The sequence below is a fragment of the Myripristis murdjan genome, chromosome 11, assembly GCF_902150065.1.
Source record: "Myripristis murdjan chromosome 11, fMyrMur1.1, whole genome shotgun sequence".
Classification (NCBI taxonomy): Eukaryota; Metazoa; Chordata; class Actinopteri; order Holocentriformes; family Holocentridae; genus Myripristis; species Myripristis murdjan.
Genome location: NC_043990.1, coordinates 18,722,129 through 18,737,739, shown reverse-complemented (window position 1 = coordinate 18,737,739; position 15,611 = coordinate 18,722,129). Strand labels below are relative to the sequence as shown.

Genomic DNA, 15,611 nt, shown 5'->3' with positions numbered 1-15,611 from the left:
GTACACAATAGTTTGCAAACATTTCGCAGTATAATGATGGATGTTTGGTAATTTCATAGTAGGCAGTACAAAAATCAAAATTATTTAAACCTCTCTCCTTCTCTATGTAAACAATTTTTATTGCACATAAAAGCATTTTGAAAGCTGACAGAGATGCTTAACAATTGCACAGAAACATTAAATGGTGTGTTCAATGGCTAAGCTGACGCTTAAAAAAACACCAGTGTGGAAACCAAATGTAATCTCAAGTGTTTGAGGCAGCAAGATCATAGTCGATGAGACTATGTAATGGAAAAGAAAAGAAATTAAAAGAAGAAACAAAAAGAAAAGAAAACTGTGTTGAGGCAAACTGTAAAGATGTTTGCAAATTAGAACTAATCAGGGCACAGTTCAGCAGTGCTTTATACACACAACATAATAGCTGGGTATTTATGTTGCCAGAGGGACAAACAAGACATCTATATCTGGCAAAAACATTCTTTCATCGTGACCCAGTAAAAACTACAACCTCGCAAACCATCTGCTCCCTATTTGGTCAAATAAGACAGTATTGTGTACACAGTGTTTCCCTCTGAGGGTGGAGTTGAACAAGCTTGAAGATCCTCTCATCTCCACTAGAGGGAGACACACTGCTACAGGCTCATCAACAGGACTTTGGATATGAAGTGAATGTGTGTGCATTCATCACCTGAAAACAAGCAAAAAGAGCCACCCTTTAAAGAACAAAAGTGTCCATTACGTCTGTAGGAGTGTCAGCGTCTCATATTGACCCAGCTGAGTGTGTAGGAGCTGTGAGCGTTTGGCACTGTCTGTTTTAGGACACTGCGTCCCTCTCCTGGAGAGATGTGGACCAGCTGGAATCCAGAGGCTCGGAGCCCGTCTAGAACACTGAACCAATAGCGGACAATCTCTTCGTTGGTCCCGCCCACCTCAAACCCTGCCCACTGCAGGTGCACTTTGGCAACCAGATGATGGATGCTCCACAGAGTTCCCAGCTCGATCCAGTTCTGGAAAACTCGCCACTCGGCACTGAGCAGGTCAGCGTACAGGAAGTGAACCTAAATGATATTAAAGAGAAAGGTAGAGAGGTTGAATATTGTCTTCTGGGACTCTACACCTCAACATTCAATTGTAATTTTTCCAGTTTTCAAACCACAAAAAGCTACTTTTTTGTTCCCTCAAAGGGAAGGTATTCCAAATTTCCTTCCCGTATGTATTCTGGTGTGGAAGAGGCCAAGTCTTCAAATCATTTTCACACAGAGGAAATACTTTTAGAGCAAAAGTTGTAAAAGAAAGGGGCCAGAAACAGCTATTCAACAATATTCAATGACAACAAAAAACTTAAATTGATTTTTTTCCCACAGTGCAGCCCTGTTTTTTTCTTCCTCTGCAATCTTACATCTCTTAGGTATAGCCAGACAACAGTGGAGTAAGCATAAAAAACTACGCTCCATGATATTTGAAAATCAAATTCAAAACTTCATTGGATATTTATAAATGCATGTCTGAGACCGTTCCTTTTATATGCAGGTAGACACTCCAACTAAAGGTATGTAGTTCCCTCTTGTGGTTGCAGGATGTAACTGTGCCCGTGTGTGATTCACTGACTTATATTGTTGCCATGGCAGCCAGGGATGGCGCAGAGCCCTGTTGCTATGGGAACATACAAGTAAGAGTGCTTTGTGGGTATGGTGGGGTGAGGGGGCTGTAAGGTATGTTTGTTTGGCACTATTTCTCTATATTTGTGTGTATGTGTTTGCATGTGCGTGTGCGTGTGCGTGTGTGTGTGTGTGTGTGTGTGTATGTGTGTTGTACCGTGTGATGTCCCAGAGCCTCCATGATAGCTGCCAGTGTTTGAGAGACACTACCCAGGGTGCTTCTTGTCTTGGGCTTGCGTTTCCTTGGAACTCGCCACTCCAGCCACATCTTGTGCTGGCTGACCACGCCTCCATCACCACGGTTACTCGCCAAACTGTTGCCAAGGTGACCACCAGATGCATTCGAGTTGCTGGGATCAAATCTGTGGACTTCACATCCCAGCCCTAACACAGTCTTTAGAAAGTCTGCATCTCCCCCGTCCATACTAGAAAAGAGAGACAGACGGAGAGACAGACAAACAGACAACAGACAGAGAGGCAGGGGAGGAGAGAGAAGATTATTGTATGCATGATTAAATATGCATTGCATTGTTTATTCCAACTCTGTCAGTGATATGAATGCCTAAGCATCGCAGCACATGCACAGACACACACACATACACACACATACACAGGCACACCTGAAGGAGTATGCAACACATGGTGCGTGTGCAGCTGGAAGGAGCCAATCCTCAGCGCACAGCAGCCAGGGGAGAGCAGCTCCAGGGACCTGTGATGCCTGAGCGTCTCCTGGAGACAGCACCCTGGAGCAGTTCACCTGGGGACGGACGGGACAGGCCAGGTGAGACACGCGCAGCACAGAAGTCTGCAGATCTTATCAGATATAGAGCAGCAGGGTCACACCGAATTACCATGAGGCTCACAGAGGAAGTCAAATTAAAAAAAAAAAAAAAAAAAGGAAGCTTATCTTGTGAAGTTTGTGGAAGCATTTCAAAGACAGTAAATGATGTTGGCTAAGTGCCTCACAGCTTAACAAACTGCTTTCTGGGTGTTTCAAAATTAACTCGGCGGATGATGATGACTCGACAGGAGCAGCATTGAGAGTCATGGAAATTTGTGGCTGGTGTCTGATAATTAAAGAGTGATATCAGGTGGTATACATTTAAGCAGTGGATATATATAGATACAGCTCGTGCCCCTCTTGTGCTTGGTGCCACTCAACTCTCAGCTCTTGTTTTGGTGTTTTTAGTTTCAGCTGAAGGTTGTCACAGGCTCCAGATTGTACAAAATTCTTCTGCCATGTTACTCCTACTTTAACCCCTCTGCACTTCCTGTAGAGAGGTAAATCTAAATTTAAGTTTTTATTGATTACTTTTGAGCCACAGAAAGGTCTAGCTCAAGGCTACAGGGTCTGTAGATCCCCTGTGAGCCAGTGTGCAGCCTGACACCCTGAGGCAAGGGCCTCTTGGCCCCTCACAGATCTGAACACCAAAGGTGGTCAGGCCTTTACTGTTTGACCCCTGGGCTCAGGAGCACTCTGCCTGAACAACATCAGAGTTACCTTTTAGAACAAGTTTTTCTAGACAAACGAGTACGTGATGGTTCTTCTCCTCTTATTTTATTATATGTTTTTTTTTTACTTCATTTAATAATTAATTCCCAATTTTGTTCATTGTTTATGTCTTCTCTTATTACTCTATTTATTAATGTTTTATTGTCTGTGAAACATTTGCCACTTTAAGAAGCTTTAACAATTTTGCACAGATAAATGTAAGTGCAACATAAAAAATATTAACATTGTCCTGTGCAGGTTAAGTAACTTTCATGACCCTAGAAGCCAATGAAGCCCATTTAAAACACACTTTGTGTGTAAAACTATACCAATCTGAAAACGAGATAATAAATGTCACAGTAAATAAAAATAAATAACATATAATAAATGGTGGCTCTTGGGAGATAAGAGGGGTTCGCTTGACAACAGTATTGTCTTTTATTTTGGTGATCAGTACCTGGGGTCTGGTGATATATGTGATGATACGACTGAGCTCTGAAGTGAAGGAGGGCTCATCGGCTGCCCATGACTGCACCTCCAACCTTCTGGGTCCCACCTGCAAACACACACACACACACACACACACACACACACACACACACACACACACACACACACATCAGTATATAGATGCTATACAGGAGTTGGCAACTGCAGTCATCAGAGAATTCTACAGGATTCCCGGGATTTCAATGTGAGTGGAGGTCAGGGGAGGGGGCTGTATAATGTGTAGGAATGACAGGAATCTATGCTTGTGTGTGTGTGTTGCTCCCACCCCCAAGGTATGAGCGCTATAGGAGGCGGGTCACAGGCTCTGACCTCAGTCCTGCTGGTGTCATGCTTGCCTGAGGCACTGTAACACGCACACACACACACACACACACACACACACACACACACACACACACACACACACGCATGCACTCAAACACAGGTTCATAATTTACATTCTTAAAGGCAAAGACCCCACTTCACAGATAGACCCCTGTGGTCACCATGGCAACCTTGGCGAGGGAGGGGGGGGGGTCGATGATTCACAAGACTGAGTCAGAGGAGTTAGCCTTGGGCAAAAAGGCAGGAAGGGGGAGTGGGGGGGGGGGTTAAAGAGGGGGAGGATGAGGGGAATGGGGATATGGGAGAAAAAAGGGACAGATGCATTCGTACATAAACAGATGAAGGCTGAAGTGCTTGTTAACTGAGGGGCATGGAGTGAGGAGAGAGAGAGAGAGAGAGAGAGAGAGAGAGAGAGAGAGAACAGCTGTCACCTCTCTCTGATCTGGGGTCAGTCCTGCCCGCCTCCTGTCTTCACCTGTGCCATCATGTCTGTAATAAGCCACTGAGCTGTGCCCAGACTGACTCACAATTATGAAGTGAGGAAACCCACATAAGTATAGGCTGCAATAGAGTTTTCCATCAGCAGAGGTACGAGACACGAGTGGCAGAGCTCTGTATCTCTCTCTCCATTACTCTCAGAGGAATTTAGCTCCATTCAAATATTCTTTCCAGGCATGACAGGAAAGAAAGCTAAGATTACCTGAGGTGATACTCACATTAACAAATTCCTTTTAACAATAAAAAAAAAAAACAATAAATAACCTCCCAGTATGATTTATCTGATGATGTAGCATTTAAAATTATTTCAGCCCAACTTTTCTTTTCTTTCTCTTTCTTTGTCTCTCCCTCTTACCTTGCGCAAGGGCATCTCGTTCTCGTCCTCATAGCCGCGTGCGCCCTCCGGCCTCTCCACATCTTCCTCCTCCTGCTCCTCCTCCTCCTCTTCTAGCTCCGGTCCCCGGCCCGCGGTTCCCCGGTGGCGCGAGCTCCTCTCCGGTTCGATGCTAATAACGGAAAAGGCAATCGCGCCCTCCTCCTCCTCCTCCCCGTCGGCCCCCGTGGAGCTGGCTCTGTGAGCTCGCGGCAGCTGGAGTCCGACGAGGAGCTGGAGCGCGAGGAGAAGCGGCGGGATCAAAAGTAGCAGTCCCGCGCGGAGAGGGAGCCCGCCCCGGCCCAGCGCACCAGCTCGCATGCCTCCTCTGTGGCGGCACCGGGGAGCATCTCCGGTGTGGCGTCCCGTGGGTGGCAGTCAGCTTGCTGCTGCTGCCGCGGAGGGGAAAGTCCCAGCTGAGAACAGTCCTTTCTCCTCTTTCCTCCTCTTTCATCCCCGACCTCCTTTTTCTTCTTCTGGCCCCGGGGGAGAAAGTGACGATGACGCAGCACATTCCTCGGTCAGCAGTGGCCTTGTTGACACACTTGCTGCCCGGTTTGTGCTGTAACTAACTCACATCTTACATGCCAAGGAGCGAGCATGTTGGACTCCCCTGTTCAAAGGCCATGAAGTGACGTAATGAGCCACGAGAGGGTGTTGTTTGGCTTTTTGGACATAACTCTGCAATAAAGCCGCCCTGGTAACGCTAGGAGAGTGCATATGTTCTGTTCGACATTCTTCATTGACTATGGTAAAATAGCGTCATTAATTGTTATCAACAAATTGGTTGTTAAGCAACGCTCGCCAGTGAGCGGTGATTTTCAATCGGCCCTTTAATATTTAAATTAGCCTCAATGTTACGTTGTATTGCGGAACTGTTTTTTAGAAACAAACTGAGTTCAATCACTTGCTGGCAGACGCTTAGTTGCTGCGGAATCATTTAAGCCGACTAATAGCAGCACCATCGTTAACAAATCGCTGCTGTCAAACGCGGAGACAAAAGGCTTAGGCTGTAAATTCAAATTCGGCGCGGAAAGTCAGCTAGTTTTTATTAATGAAACTATGAGCAATTATTTTAAGGAAAAAAAAAGAAATATCTCTATATTCTGAAAGAGAGTTGCAGCTCTGGACACTGTCTGTATGTGTGTGTGTGTGTGTGTGTGTGTGTGTGTGTGTGTGTGTGTGTGTGTGTGTGTCTGCCCCTGTGTCATGTTGTTGACAGTGGTGTCCCCTTCCACTATACAGTGGAATGTCACAGCAAACATATTCCCACCAGCCATGTCTCAGTCTATTTAGTCAGCCTGTTGACAAACTGTACACAGTATGCAGGCAGTAAAATGCCCCATCTGCTTTTTCTCTCTATAGTACACACACACACACACACACACACACACACACACACACACATCCTGCAGATTTCCAGTTTCCAATAAGATAGCGAGCCTCCCCGTGAGAATGTCAGATGAACACGGCAGCTAGATAGAGAAGCCCTGCATGTTGTGCTTCATACATGTCCTCATTTAGACGAGGAGTCTTTACAGTGAACACTTTGTGCCCTTTGTTTCAGTAAAATCTGAGCCCAGTGGTTTAAAACCTCTCAGACTCGGTTTCCTAATTTCCTCAGTCTGTTTTCTCTTTTTCCCTTCCAATACATCCTCCCCTGCTCTCCCCACCATCCATTCCCCTCCCTCTCCCTCCCTCCCTCTCACTCCCTGTCGAATTGTGTCCTTGATTGAACTCTCTCGCTCACAACCCCAGACAGGCTAGGCAAAGCTCAATACCCAGGGAGGCTTTAAAACGCACACACGCACGCACACGCGCAAACATGCTCACACCTCCCTTAATCCCTTAAAGAAGCAGTATGCTATAGACAAGATTACCAATGGCAAGAACAGAATGTGTATTTAAATATTTTGCACCTCAGATACATACATGATATGTAACAGACAGATATACATTTTTTTCATCACAAAACCACCAAACAACACAAGACCACAGAAAAAAAGAAGGGAGAGAGTGAAAGAAGAGAGAGAAGCCCCACCAAGACTTTGACGTCCGGGGGAGCTCCACTCCTTTTGACCCCACAGACACGCGCACACACGCACACACAGACATTCACGCACATACACACACACACACACACACACACATACGCACGAGTATGCACACAACACACAAATGCACGCGTTACTGCAGGCAAAATAACACGCCCTCTTCTCTCTCACACATTCACACACGCAGGAAACAAGAGTCTCTTTGGGGTCGTTGTGTGATTTCAGTGACTCTTTCCCTTGAAGTTAAAACAGCAAAACACAGGATGTCGAATCTCCATGCTGCAGTCCCCCCCCCCTCCCTCCAACCAGAGCAGAAACCATGGCAGAACGCTGAGGAGGGCACGCTGATGGACCTTCAAAGTGAAGAGGGGGCCCCTGGCTTGGAGCTGGAGTCTTATGTACAGATGCTGGTATTCAAGAGCAGATACTGGTTTAGTCCACTTTTCTCTCATGGGACACAACACAGGGAGGAGAGTGCACAGAGCAGCGGGGCAGGAGGGACAGCGCTGGGCTCATGGTATTTAAAAGGTCAGGTTGGGTTTAGGTTAGGGGGCTAGGGCACAAGACAAAAATGCAGGCTTAGCAAGTAGAGTGCAGAACATGGGTGCTGGTTTAGCAGTAGTGGTGGGAGGCTGTCGAGAGGGAATAGAGGCAGAAAGAAAGAAAGAAAGAAAGAAAGAAAGAAAGAAAGAAAGAAAGAAAGAAAGAAAGAAAGAAAGAGTAAGAGAGAAAGAAAGAGAGAGAGAGAGGGAGAGTAGTGTGATCCTGATTTGTCCATATTCCAGATGCATGGCACAGGACCAGCAAGATTTGGTGAGATACAGACTTTCTGGGAAATGGAGTCCTCAAAACATTACAGCAGGACTCAGAGGGGTGAGGCATAGGTTTGTCTCTGTCCGTCAGCGTCTATCATTCTTCTGTCAGCTCCTATTGGCTATTCCCTCATTCCAGCTGAGAGTGTGAGTGTGTGTACACAGATAGAAGTCTATGTGTACGTGTAAAGGTAGTGAATACATATACACATGTGTGTATGTTCATGTGTGCTTAAGTGTGTGCGTGTATATCTGTGTGTGTGTGTGTGTGTGTGTGTGTGTGTGTGTGTGTGTGTGTGTGTGTGCGTGTGTGTGTGTGCGTGTGTGTGTGTGTGTGTGTGTGTGTGTGTGCGTGGTTAGGTGTTGGTGTTGCGGTTAATCTTGATTGTCAATGCTGGAGAATTAAAGCTTTACTGTCCAAAGCTGGCAGCTAAATTCTCACCCTTTACTTCACAGTCTCTCAAAAAGACAGTCTCCTTACAAAAAAAGAAAAAAAAAAAGAAAAACCAAAGCTTGCAAATCTGAAAAAGCTTGGATTGAATGCACCTGAAACAAAAACAGAGAGAGAAAAAAGGGCACTGTAAGACTTTTTTTTTTTTTTTGCAATAGCAAAATGAAAAGCATGTTAGATCAATTAAATCTTTATACTTAAGATGGTCATGGTTGAAAGGCGTAGAAAGGGAGGCATTTTGAGAAAACTGAAAGTTTGTTTAACCAGTTTTTATGAATATCTTTGTGGGCTGAGCCATTTTGCCATTACTGGCTTATTGTTATACGTAATGTAATAAGTAATGACTAATGTAGTGATGTAATAATGCATGATCAGCTTTTCTGTTTGTTTGTTTGGTATTTTTTAGTGTTTACATGATCCCTGGGCAAGAACAAGCTTCAAGACACTATGTACCATGAAAATACAAAAAAAAAAAAAAAAAAATCAACAGCATAACTTTAAAACATTGCATGGCCATCAATCTGAAATTAAGCTTTTTTGAAGTGACAGGTTCTAGTCACCCATCAGCATCGATGAGCATGATAATAATCCACAGGAAGCAGTCAACTGAAAATGTGTGTTAGAGCTGCAGAGCCGCTCCTTGGTTTTTGGGGTGCCCTTCTTGCTTGTATGGAAGCTGAGTAATGAGTGGTGACAGGCTGTATCTCACCTGCAGCTACAGGCTGGTGACACTGAAGCTGTCTTCACTGGCTGGGTCCAGGAGCTGGCACAGCACCCCACTTCCCCGAGCAACCTGGGGGGGGTAGCGGTGGCTCATCCCCTGGTAGGACTGATGGGACAGGGAGTAGCCGCTCATGTCCTCCTGGTGGGGTGAGGAGTCCAGGGGAGACTTTGGGTAGGGGGAGTGGGGCAGGGGACCTTGGCGATGGCCGGCGCTCAGGGAGTGGGGGGTCAGGTCTCGCTTGTGTGTGGGCATTGAGGGAGGACTGCGGTCCTCAAAGAGCAGGGGTGTGGAGTGGGAGTGGAGGCTTGGGTTGGGATTGGAGTGGGTATGGGAGTGGAGGTGAGGGTTCGGGTTGGTGTGTGTGTTGTGGTGGGAATGAGACTGGGGCTGATTGTTGGTAAGGAGGTTTGGGTGTGACTGGGGGTTGCTGTGGAGGTGTGAGCTGGTGTGCGGTTGTGGGTGGGTGTTGGTGTGTGAGCTCAAGTTGGAGTGGGGTTGTGTGTTGGGAAGTTGCGTGTCGTGTGCAAGGGGATTCGGATTCAAATGACTGGCCGTGTTTGTGTTAGGGCTAGCAAGGGGGTTACCATGTATATTTCCATGAGGACTTGTGTGTGGGTTGGTGTGTGTGTGCATGGCTGTATTTGAGTGTGTGCCATGCGAGTGGGGGCTGGGGCTGCCACTGTGCGATGTCTGTCCATACCAATAGGGGGAGCTACAGTAGCTGGGGGAGTCATACTGCGAGTACTGTGGGTCTTTGGGTGGCGGGCGGTGGGGGGGGCTCAGGGCTGTGCCACAGTGGGGTGTTACTCGTGGTGATGGAGAGCAGGAGGGAGAGAAGGTCCTGGAGGGGACAGGGTGGTAAGTCTGGGGCGGGGGAGGGGTGGGCTTGGGAGGGTAGGGAGGAGATGAGACACTTGGGGAGAGGGAGGAGGAAGACTCCCCAGGGTAGATGGCTGGATATCGCTCCTCAGAGGAAGGGGTGGAGGGGTGGGCGGAATAAGGGGAGGGGTATTCACAGGGGTCCTGAAGGTAGCTGGCGGGTGGTGCAGGGTTCGGAGTAGCTAGGGGGGACAAGCTGCTGCTGTCTCCACTATAATAGTCCAGCCCCTCTTGGAAAAGCCCAGATCCCTCCGGACCTCCAACAGCCCCCACTCCTCCCCCTCCTGATGCAGAGGCAGCCTTGGCCCTGCCTTTTGGCCGCTCTCTCTGACATGGTGACAAACCCCCTCTGGCTCCTCTAGACCCTCTAGGCCGTCCTCCGACCCCTCCCCGCTTAGGGCCCGGGGTGGGTGTTGGTGAGAGGCTAGATGGGGAATCAGGGTGTACAGCAGAACCCCCCTCTTTCTCCGGTGGTGGTTCAGCCCGTTTCCTGCGTCCGCGGCCCTGCTTGCTGCTTCCCCCACCCTGGAAAAGTACATTCTGGCTCCAGTTATAGGACGGTCCCGTAGCACTCTCGTGCCAATCCATCATTAACTTCTCCAGGCTGGACAGGCTTGACTGACCCCCCTCCCCACCAATAGGAGCAGACTCCTTCTGTTTATATGTCCCACTGCCTGAGCTGGGTCCACTGCCAGCAGCTGCAGAGCCTAGATGGGAGGAGTCAGAGGAGGATTCGGATAGGCTTTCAGGGAAGGGTTGGCGCTTGGCCTTCTGAGGGGTGTAGTTAGAGATATCAAGGATGTCTTTGGACTCATTGGAGCCATATTCACTGTAGCCGTGATACTGAGGCCCGAAGCTATCTGCTGCCCAACCACCGTAGCCTTGCCTGAAAAACACACATCAGAGAAAACACAAATATCACTTGAGCAATATTTCACCTCAAGACTATTAATTAAATTTTCGCAAAAAATTAGAGTGATGTGATCCAGAGGATATAGTTTTCTCTGTCTTGTGTTGCAATTTTGCCTATCAGTAATAAGAGTCTGACATTAAAAAAAAAAAAAAAAAAAAAAATGGTGAGCACTGGTGTTGAATATGAATTCCTGGGGCGGACTCAACAGGACTGCACTGCGGGATGCCCACCATAGCCCTGGGGTAGCTAATGTCAGATATCGACTGCATGTTAACTCATGGTAGATATGCATGTCAAAAATGAAAATGTTCTACTTGAGTCAGATTTTTTTTAAAACTCAGAGTTTATCCAATTTACATTTTGTTTGACTGTGGTTAGGTTTTAGTTTGATCCTATCTTTTAAACTGAGGAAAATACTGAATCATCCATTGATTTATTTGTGAAACACGCTAGTCTTCTGGCATCTAAAGATGTTGTGTACTGTTTCAAAGCTGGTTTTGGTTTTGGAATTTTTTGGTATGACTGCCATAAGCGGTTTACCTGAAGCTCCACTGATTGGAGTTGTACTGTTTGTAACCCTCTGGGGAGGAAGAGGAACTGAAGGGGCTGCCTTTGGCCATGGCCATGTACCCTCCTCCTGGTGAAGTGGGTCCAGCTGACTCCCCACGCCCCATGGAGGAATGAGCCACTACAGGATAGCCACTATAGCCCCGCTTGGCTGCTGCCTGGTAGGTTGAATAACTCATCTGGCCCTGGCCAGAAGAGGTGGCCTTTCCAATGCTGTGTCCGGAGCCATATGAGAAGCTGCAGTCTGAAGATCTCTGTGGCACTGCACCAGCCCCAGCAGGAGAGGAGGAGGAGTAGCCAGAGGAGTAGTGGCTATAGGAGGAAGGATGGGGGGAGCTTGGGGAATGGGAGAGAGAGAGGGATGGAGGAGTGGATTTGGGATAAGTAGATGTGGTGGGGGAAGTTTGAGCCAGGCTGCTATAGCTGTAGGGAGGCCTGGCTGAGGAGCAGTGCGTCTGGGCTGGACCCTCCACCCCAGCACCAGGACCCTTAGGGCTCTGCTTGGGGAATGCGGGAGACCAGCTGGGGCCGGGGGCTGGGCTTGAAGGCTCATAGCCTGGGGTGGACTGAGCTTTGCGGGCACCCGGCTGGGAGGAGGAGATGTCCAACAGGTCTGAAGAATCATCAGAGTCAAGCAGTGACCGGAAATATCCAGCAAACAGACCCTGTGAATCATCTCCAGCTGGCCCAGCCCCTCTGCTGCCTCCTCCACTGCAGTAGGCACCTCCCCTTCCAAGTTCACAGGAGGAAAAGCCCCCCCTTGGAGATCGACAAACCTGGTACCCAGCTAGGCCTTTCTCCTTGTCCATACTCCCCTCCTCCCTCCAACCACCTGCTCCATTGGACCAGTCCTGCCCCATGGAGACCCCAGCCTCACCCTTAAATGTCCCGTTCTTTCTTGGACGTCTCCTCCTGACTGGTTTCTCTCCACTGATCTCACTTCCCACAATCCCCCCTCCCCTACCAACACCACCTCCACTTGCACCTTTCCCCCTTTTCCTGGGTATTCCGGGCTCAGACTGTGGGCTGAGTTTTCGCTTCTTGCCAATTGATTCAAAGAAGTCACAGAAGGTGCTTTTATTGCGCTCAGTGCCCCCAATTCCCCCTGCTGCCCCTCCCCCTCTTCCCGTGCCCCCTCCCCTACCACCTCTGCGCCTAAAGCCAGTCAGCCGGTGCAGCAGAGTGGATATTCCGGGGTTTTCCAAAGGGGTGTGGAAGCTCTCCGGCTCACTGGGCGTCCAGCAGCGAGGAGGTGAGCATCGGCCTGTGGCAGGTGGCTGGCGGTTTAAAAAAGCCAGTTTGGACAGAACATCCCCGTACTCCGTTTTCACATCATTGGTATCGTTAACATAGGAAGGGTAAGGGGAAGGGAGTTTAGTCCGACGCCGTCTCCGGGGTTTCTTGGGCTGGTCTCCATTACCACCAACATTTCCAGCACTTACAGGTTCTCCTGGTATTCCTGGCAGTGGCTGTTTAGGTGGACGGCCACGCCGGCGTTTGAGTATAACAGGGAGTTCTCCAGGTGGAAACATCACCATAACACTCTTCCCGTTGTTCTTCATGCGGAGAAGAGCCGTGGGCTCCCGAACCGCCTCTGTGCCTTCCAGACCCCCTTCAATGCCTTTCTCCACTCCGGTAACCTCCAAATTAGAGATCTTGTAGCTCTTCTGTCGGCGGCTGAGGTTAACGGGAATGCGAGCCACCTTCACCACAATCTTTCTCACCTGGAGAGCAGAGACCAACACAAACAGAGAAGATTACAAATCTTTAGGCCATCATCTATTTCATAAATTGCACTACACTTTACTTTACACCAAAGAATAACTGCAATGACGTGACTTTACGAAGTAACTCACTCCCACAAAATGTCCACGCCTCCGTTTAGTGAGAGGAGACACCTCCATATCAACAGGCGCCTCAGTCGTCACAGTTGGCTGAGGTGCGGCTATAGTTGATGGGCGAGGAAAAGGGGGATGAGGAGTGGAGCGATGAGGGATGGAGTGGGAGGACTGACGGTGTTTCATAACACTCTTAGGACCAGCGTTCTTCATAGATTTGGGTGAAGGTCTGGGCCCTGGTTTAGATCCAGGTTTAGGTCCAGGTCTGGGTCCAGGTCTGGGTCCGGGTCTGGGTCCAGGTCTGGGTCCAGGTCTAGGTCCAGGTCTAGGTCCAGATTTAGGTATAGCTTTAGGAAAAGGTTTGGGAACAGTTAGAGCTAGAGCGATGTCTGTGGGGCAAGGAGCAGCAGGGAGAACGGGCTCCACAGTGTGGGGCTCTTCTTTCCCAACCAATGCCACTTCCTCTTCTTTGACTGTCCAGATCTTCTCCTCTGTTATATCATCCTCCTCCTCTCCTAGTCTCTCCCTCCCTGTTCTCCTCTCTCCGTCCTCTGTACTGCGACGGAGGCGGGAGGATTTGCGAAGGTGACAGGGAAAGCGGGGACGCCCAGAGCTGCGAAGAGCATACTTCCTCTCTGCCTCTACAGGAAGAGGTGAGGGGCCTGGGAGAGGGTTTGGGCCAATAGGAACGGGACAAAAGGTTGAGGGTATGTCTGTCTCTGCAGTGAGGACCGGGGCTGCCAGCTCATTGGTGGAGGCAGGATGATTAACAAGTGACAGAGGCAGGGGCTGAGGTGAGGTTGCATGTGTGGTCTCTGGTGAGAGAGTTCTGGGCTGCTCTGTCCCCACTGAGCCCAAATGCATGTTGATATCCACAAGTGCACAATTGTCCATGTGTGCATGTGACACAGCCTGTGTGTGCACATCTGGGTCCATGTGCGTTTGCATGTTTCTGAGTGTTTCTGCAAGTGTGCAGGTTTCAGGGAGGGTGTGAATCTCCGTCTGCCTCCGCCGGCGCAAACTGTCCCCCAGTCTTCTCTGCAGATGGAGGCCGTTGGCTAGGGCAGAGGGAGAGGAGGGGGCAAAGTGGTCGTAGGTCACCGGTGCTGGTCCATCGCTGGAGGGTTCCAGGGCCCCCTCTTGGACCAGCTCCCTGGTCCAGAGCTCAGGCCCTTCCAGCCCCTCCAACCCCCCTACACACCCCTTGTCTTCTGCCAGAGCCCCACCGCAGCCCCCGGGAGCCCCACCCACACCCGAACGTAGGCGTCCTGACAGGCCACTCATCCAATGGAATTGCAAATGTCTTGCTGGCGGTCAAGAACAAAAAAAGAGTGAGGAAGTTTTCGGCTATGTGTGAAGGAGTGTCTCTTTTTCGAGGCTGTCTTCCTCCTACAGCTGTCTAGCTGGAAGATTCAAGGACCTAAAAAAAGAAATAAAAACAGTACAATCTAATGGATAGGAAAGCTGCAAATCTGTGACCCCCCTTGCTGCAGCTAATTGAAAATATTTAATGTATTCTTTTTTTTTCTTTTTTTTTTTACATAAAATGCCTCTTAAAACACTGGTCATGATGTAACTATACCAACAAATATAAATCACAAATGCAATCATTAAGCAATTACATTCAAGACTCAGTTGTGGTTGAGTGATAGAATCGTGAATGTTTTTGGCAACAGGCCATAAACTTAATCACCACAGCACTTTGTTCAATTAACTGTGCCGCCCACACAACAGCATTAAAACATTATATTACATTTACCATTCATGTCCTGCTCAGTTGTTTGCTTTTACTGGGTAGTTGTGGCGCTGATTCTGATTTTGATTCTGGGTTGAGCCTCACTCTGTCTGTCTGCCTGACTGGCTGGCTTCTGCAGGGGATCATTGGGTCATCAATACTGCAGTGGAGAACTCACATACTTCTCTCTCTCTCCTCTGCTCCTCTCTTTTGCCCATGGTTGCTAGAGAGAGAGAGGGAGAGAGAGAGAGAGAGAGAGAGACGGTGGGAGAGAGTGCGAGAGACAGAGAGAGAGAGAGAGCAAGAGAGAGACAAAGGGACAGAGATGTGAAGAGGGTGGGAGACATGAGTGAGGGGGAAAAGAAGAAAAAAAAAGGAGTGTGGAGGAGGGTGGAGCAGAAAGAAAAAGAGAATAAGAGATTAGTCCATGATGTCACACCATGCATCAGACCAGACCAGAATCAGTATTTTGGTAAGGGCTGCACCATTTCACATCGGATGCAATTATTTTGATAGTTGACTTGCAAAATATTTTTCAAATTCTAGATGTGGTTAGTGTTTACTTCAGATGTGATGTAAAAACCCTCCTAGAATAGTAGAATGTTTACATGTATGCTAGAGTAACCTTGGGCCATTTCCCTTGCCATCAGGACCCCCCGATATACATACACACACACACACACATACACACACACACACACAAATATGATAGCCAGTCTCATGGAATTATATCTGGGATTGAGTGAGGTGTGTCTGCCAGATATTTTTCAACCTCACTATCTA

At 48.4% G+C, this 15,611-nt stretch overlaps 2 protein-coding genes across 2 annotated transcripts; both read right to left on the bottom strand.

Moving 5' to 3' along the window:
- Positions 1–5,176, bottom strand: LOC115367290 (methyltransferase-like protein 24). The gene is made up of 5 exons (XM_030062961.1): positions 4,838–5,176; positions 3,608–3,706; positions 2,279–2,415; positions 1,816–2,083; positions 1–1,058 (listed from the first exon to the last, which is right to left on the bottom strand). The coding sequence occupies exons 1-5, from the start codon at positions 5,174–5,176 to the stop codon at positions 753–755; spliced, it is 1,149 nt and encodes a 382-aa protein (XP_029918821.1). The 3' UTR covers positions 1–752.
- A 3,711-nt stretch (positions 5,177–8,887) lies between these two features.
- Positions 8,888–14,377, bottom strand: ahdc1 (AT hook, DNA binding motif, containing 1). The gene is made up of 3 exons (XM_030062960.1): positions 13,112–14,377; positions 11,229–12,979; positions 8,888–10,661 (listed from the first exon to the last, which is right to left on the bottom strand). Exons 1-3 carry the CDS (start codon positions 14,375–14,377, stop codon positions 8,888–8,890), a joined length of 4,791 nt encoding a protein of 1,596 aa, XP_029918820.1.
- Between the last annotated feature and the right edge of the window lie 1,234 nt (positions 14,378–15,611).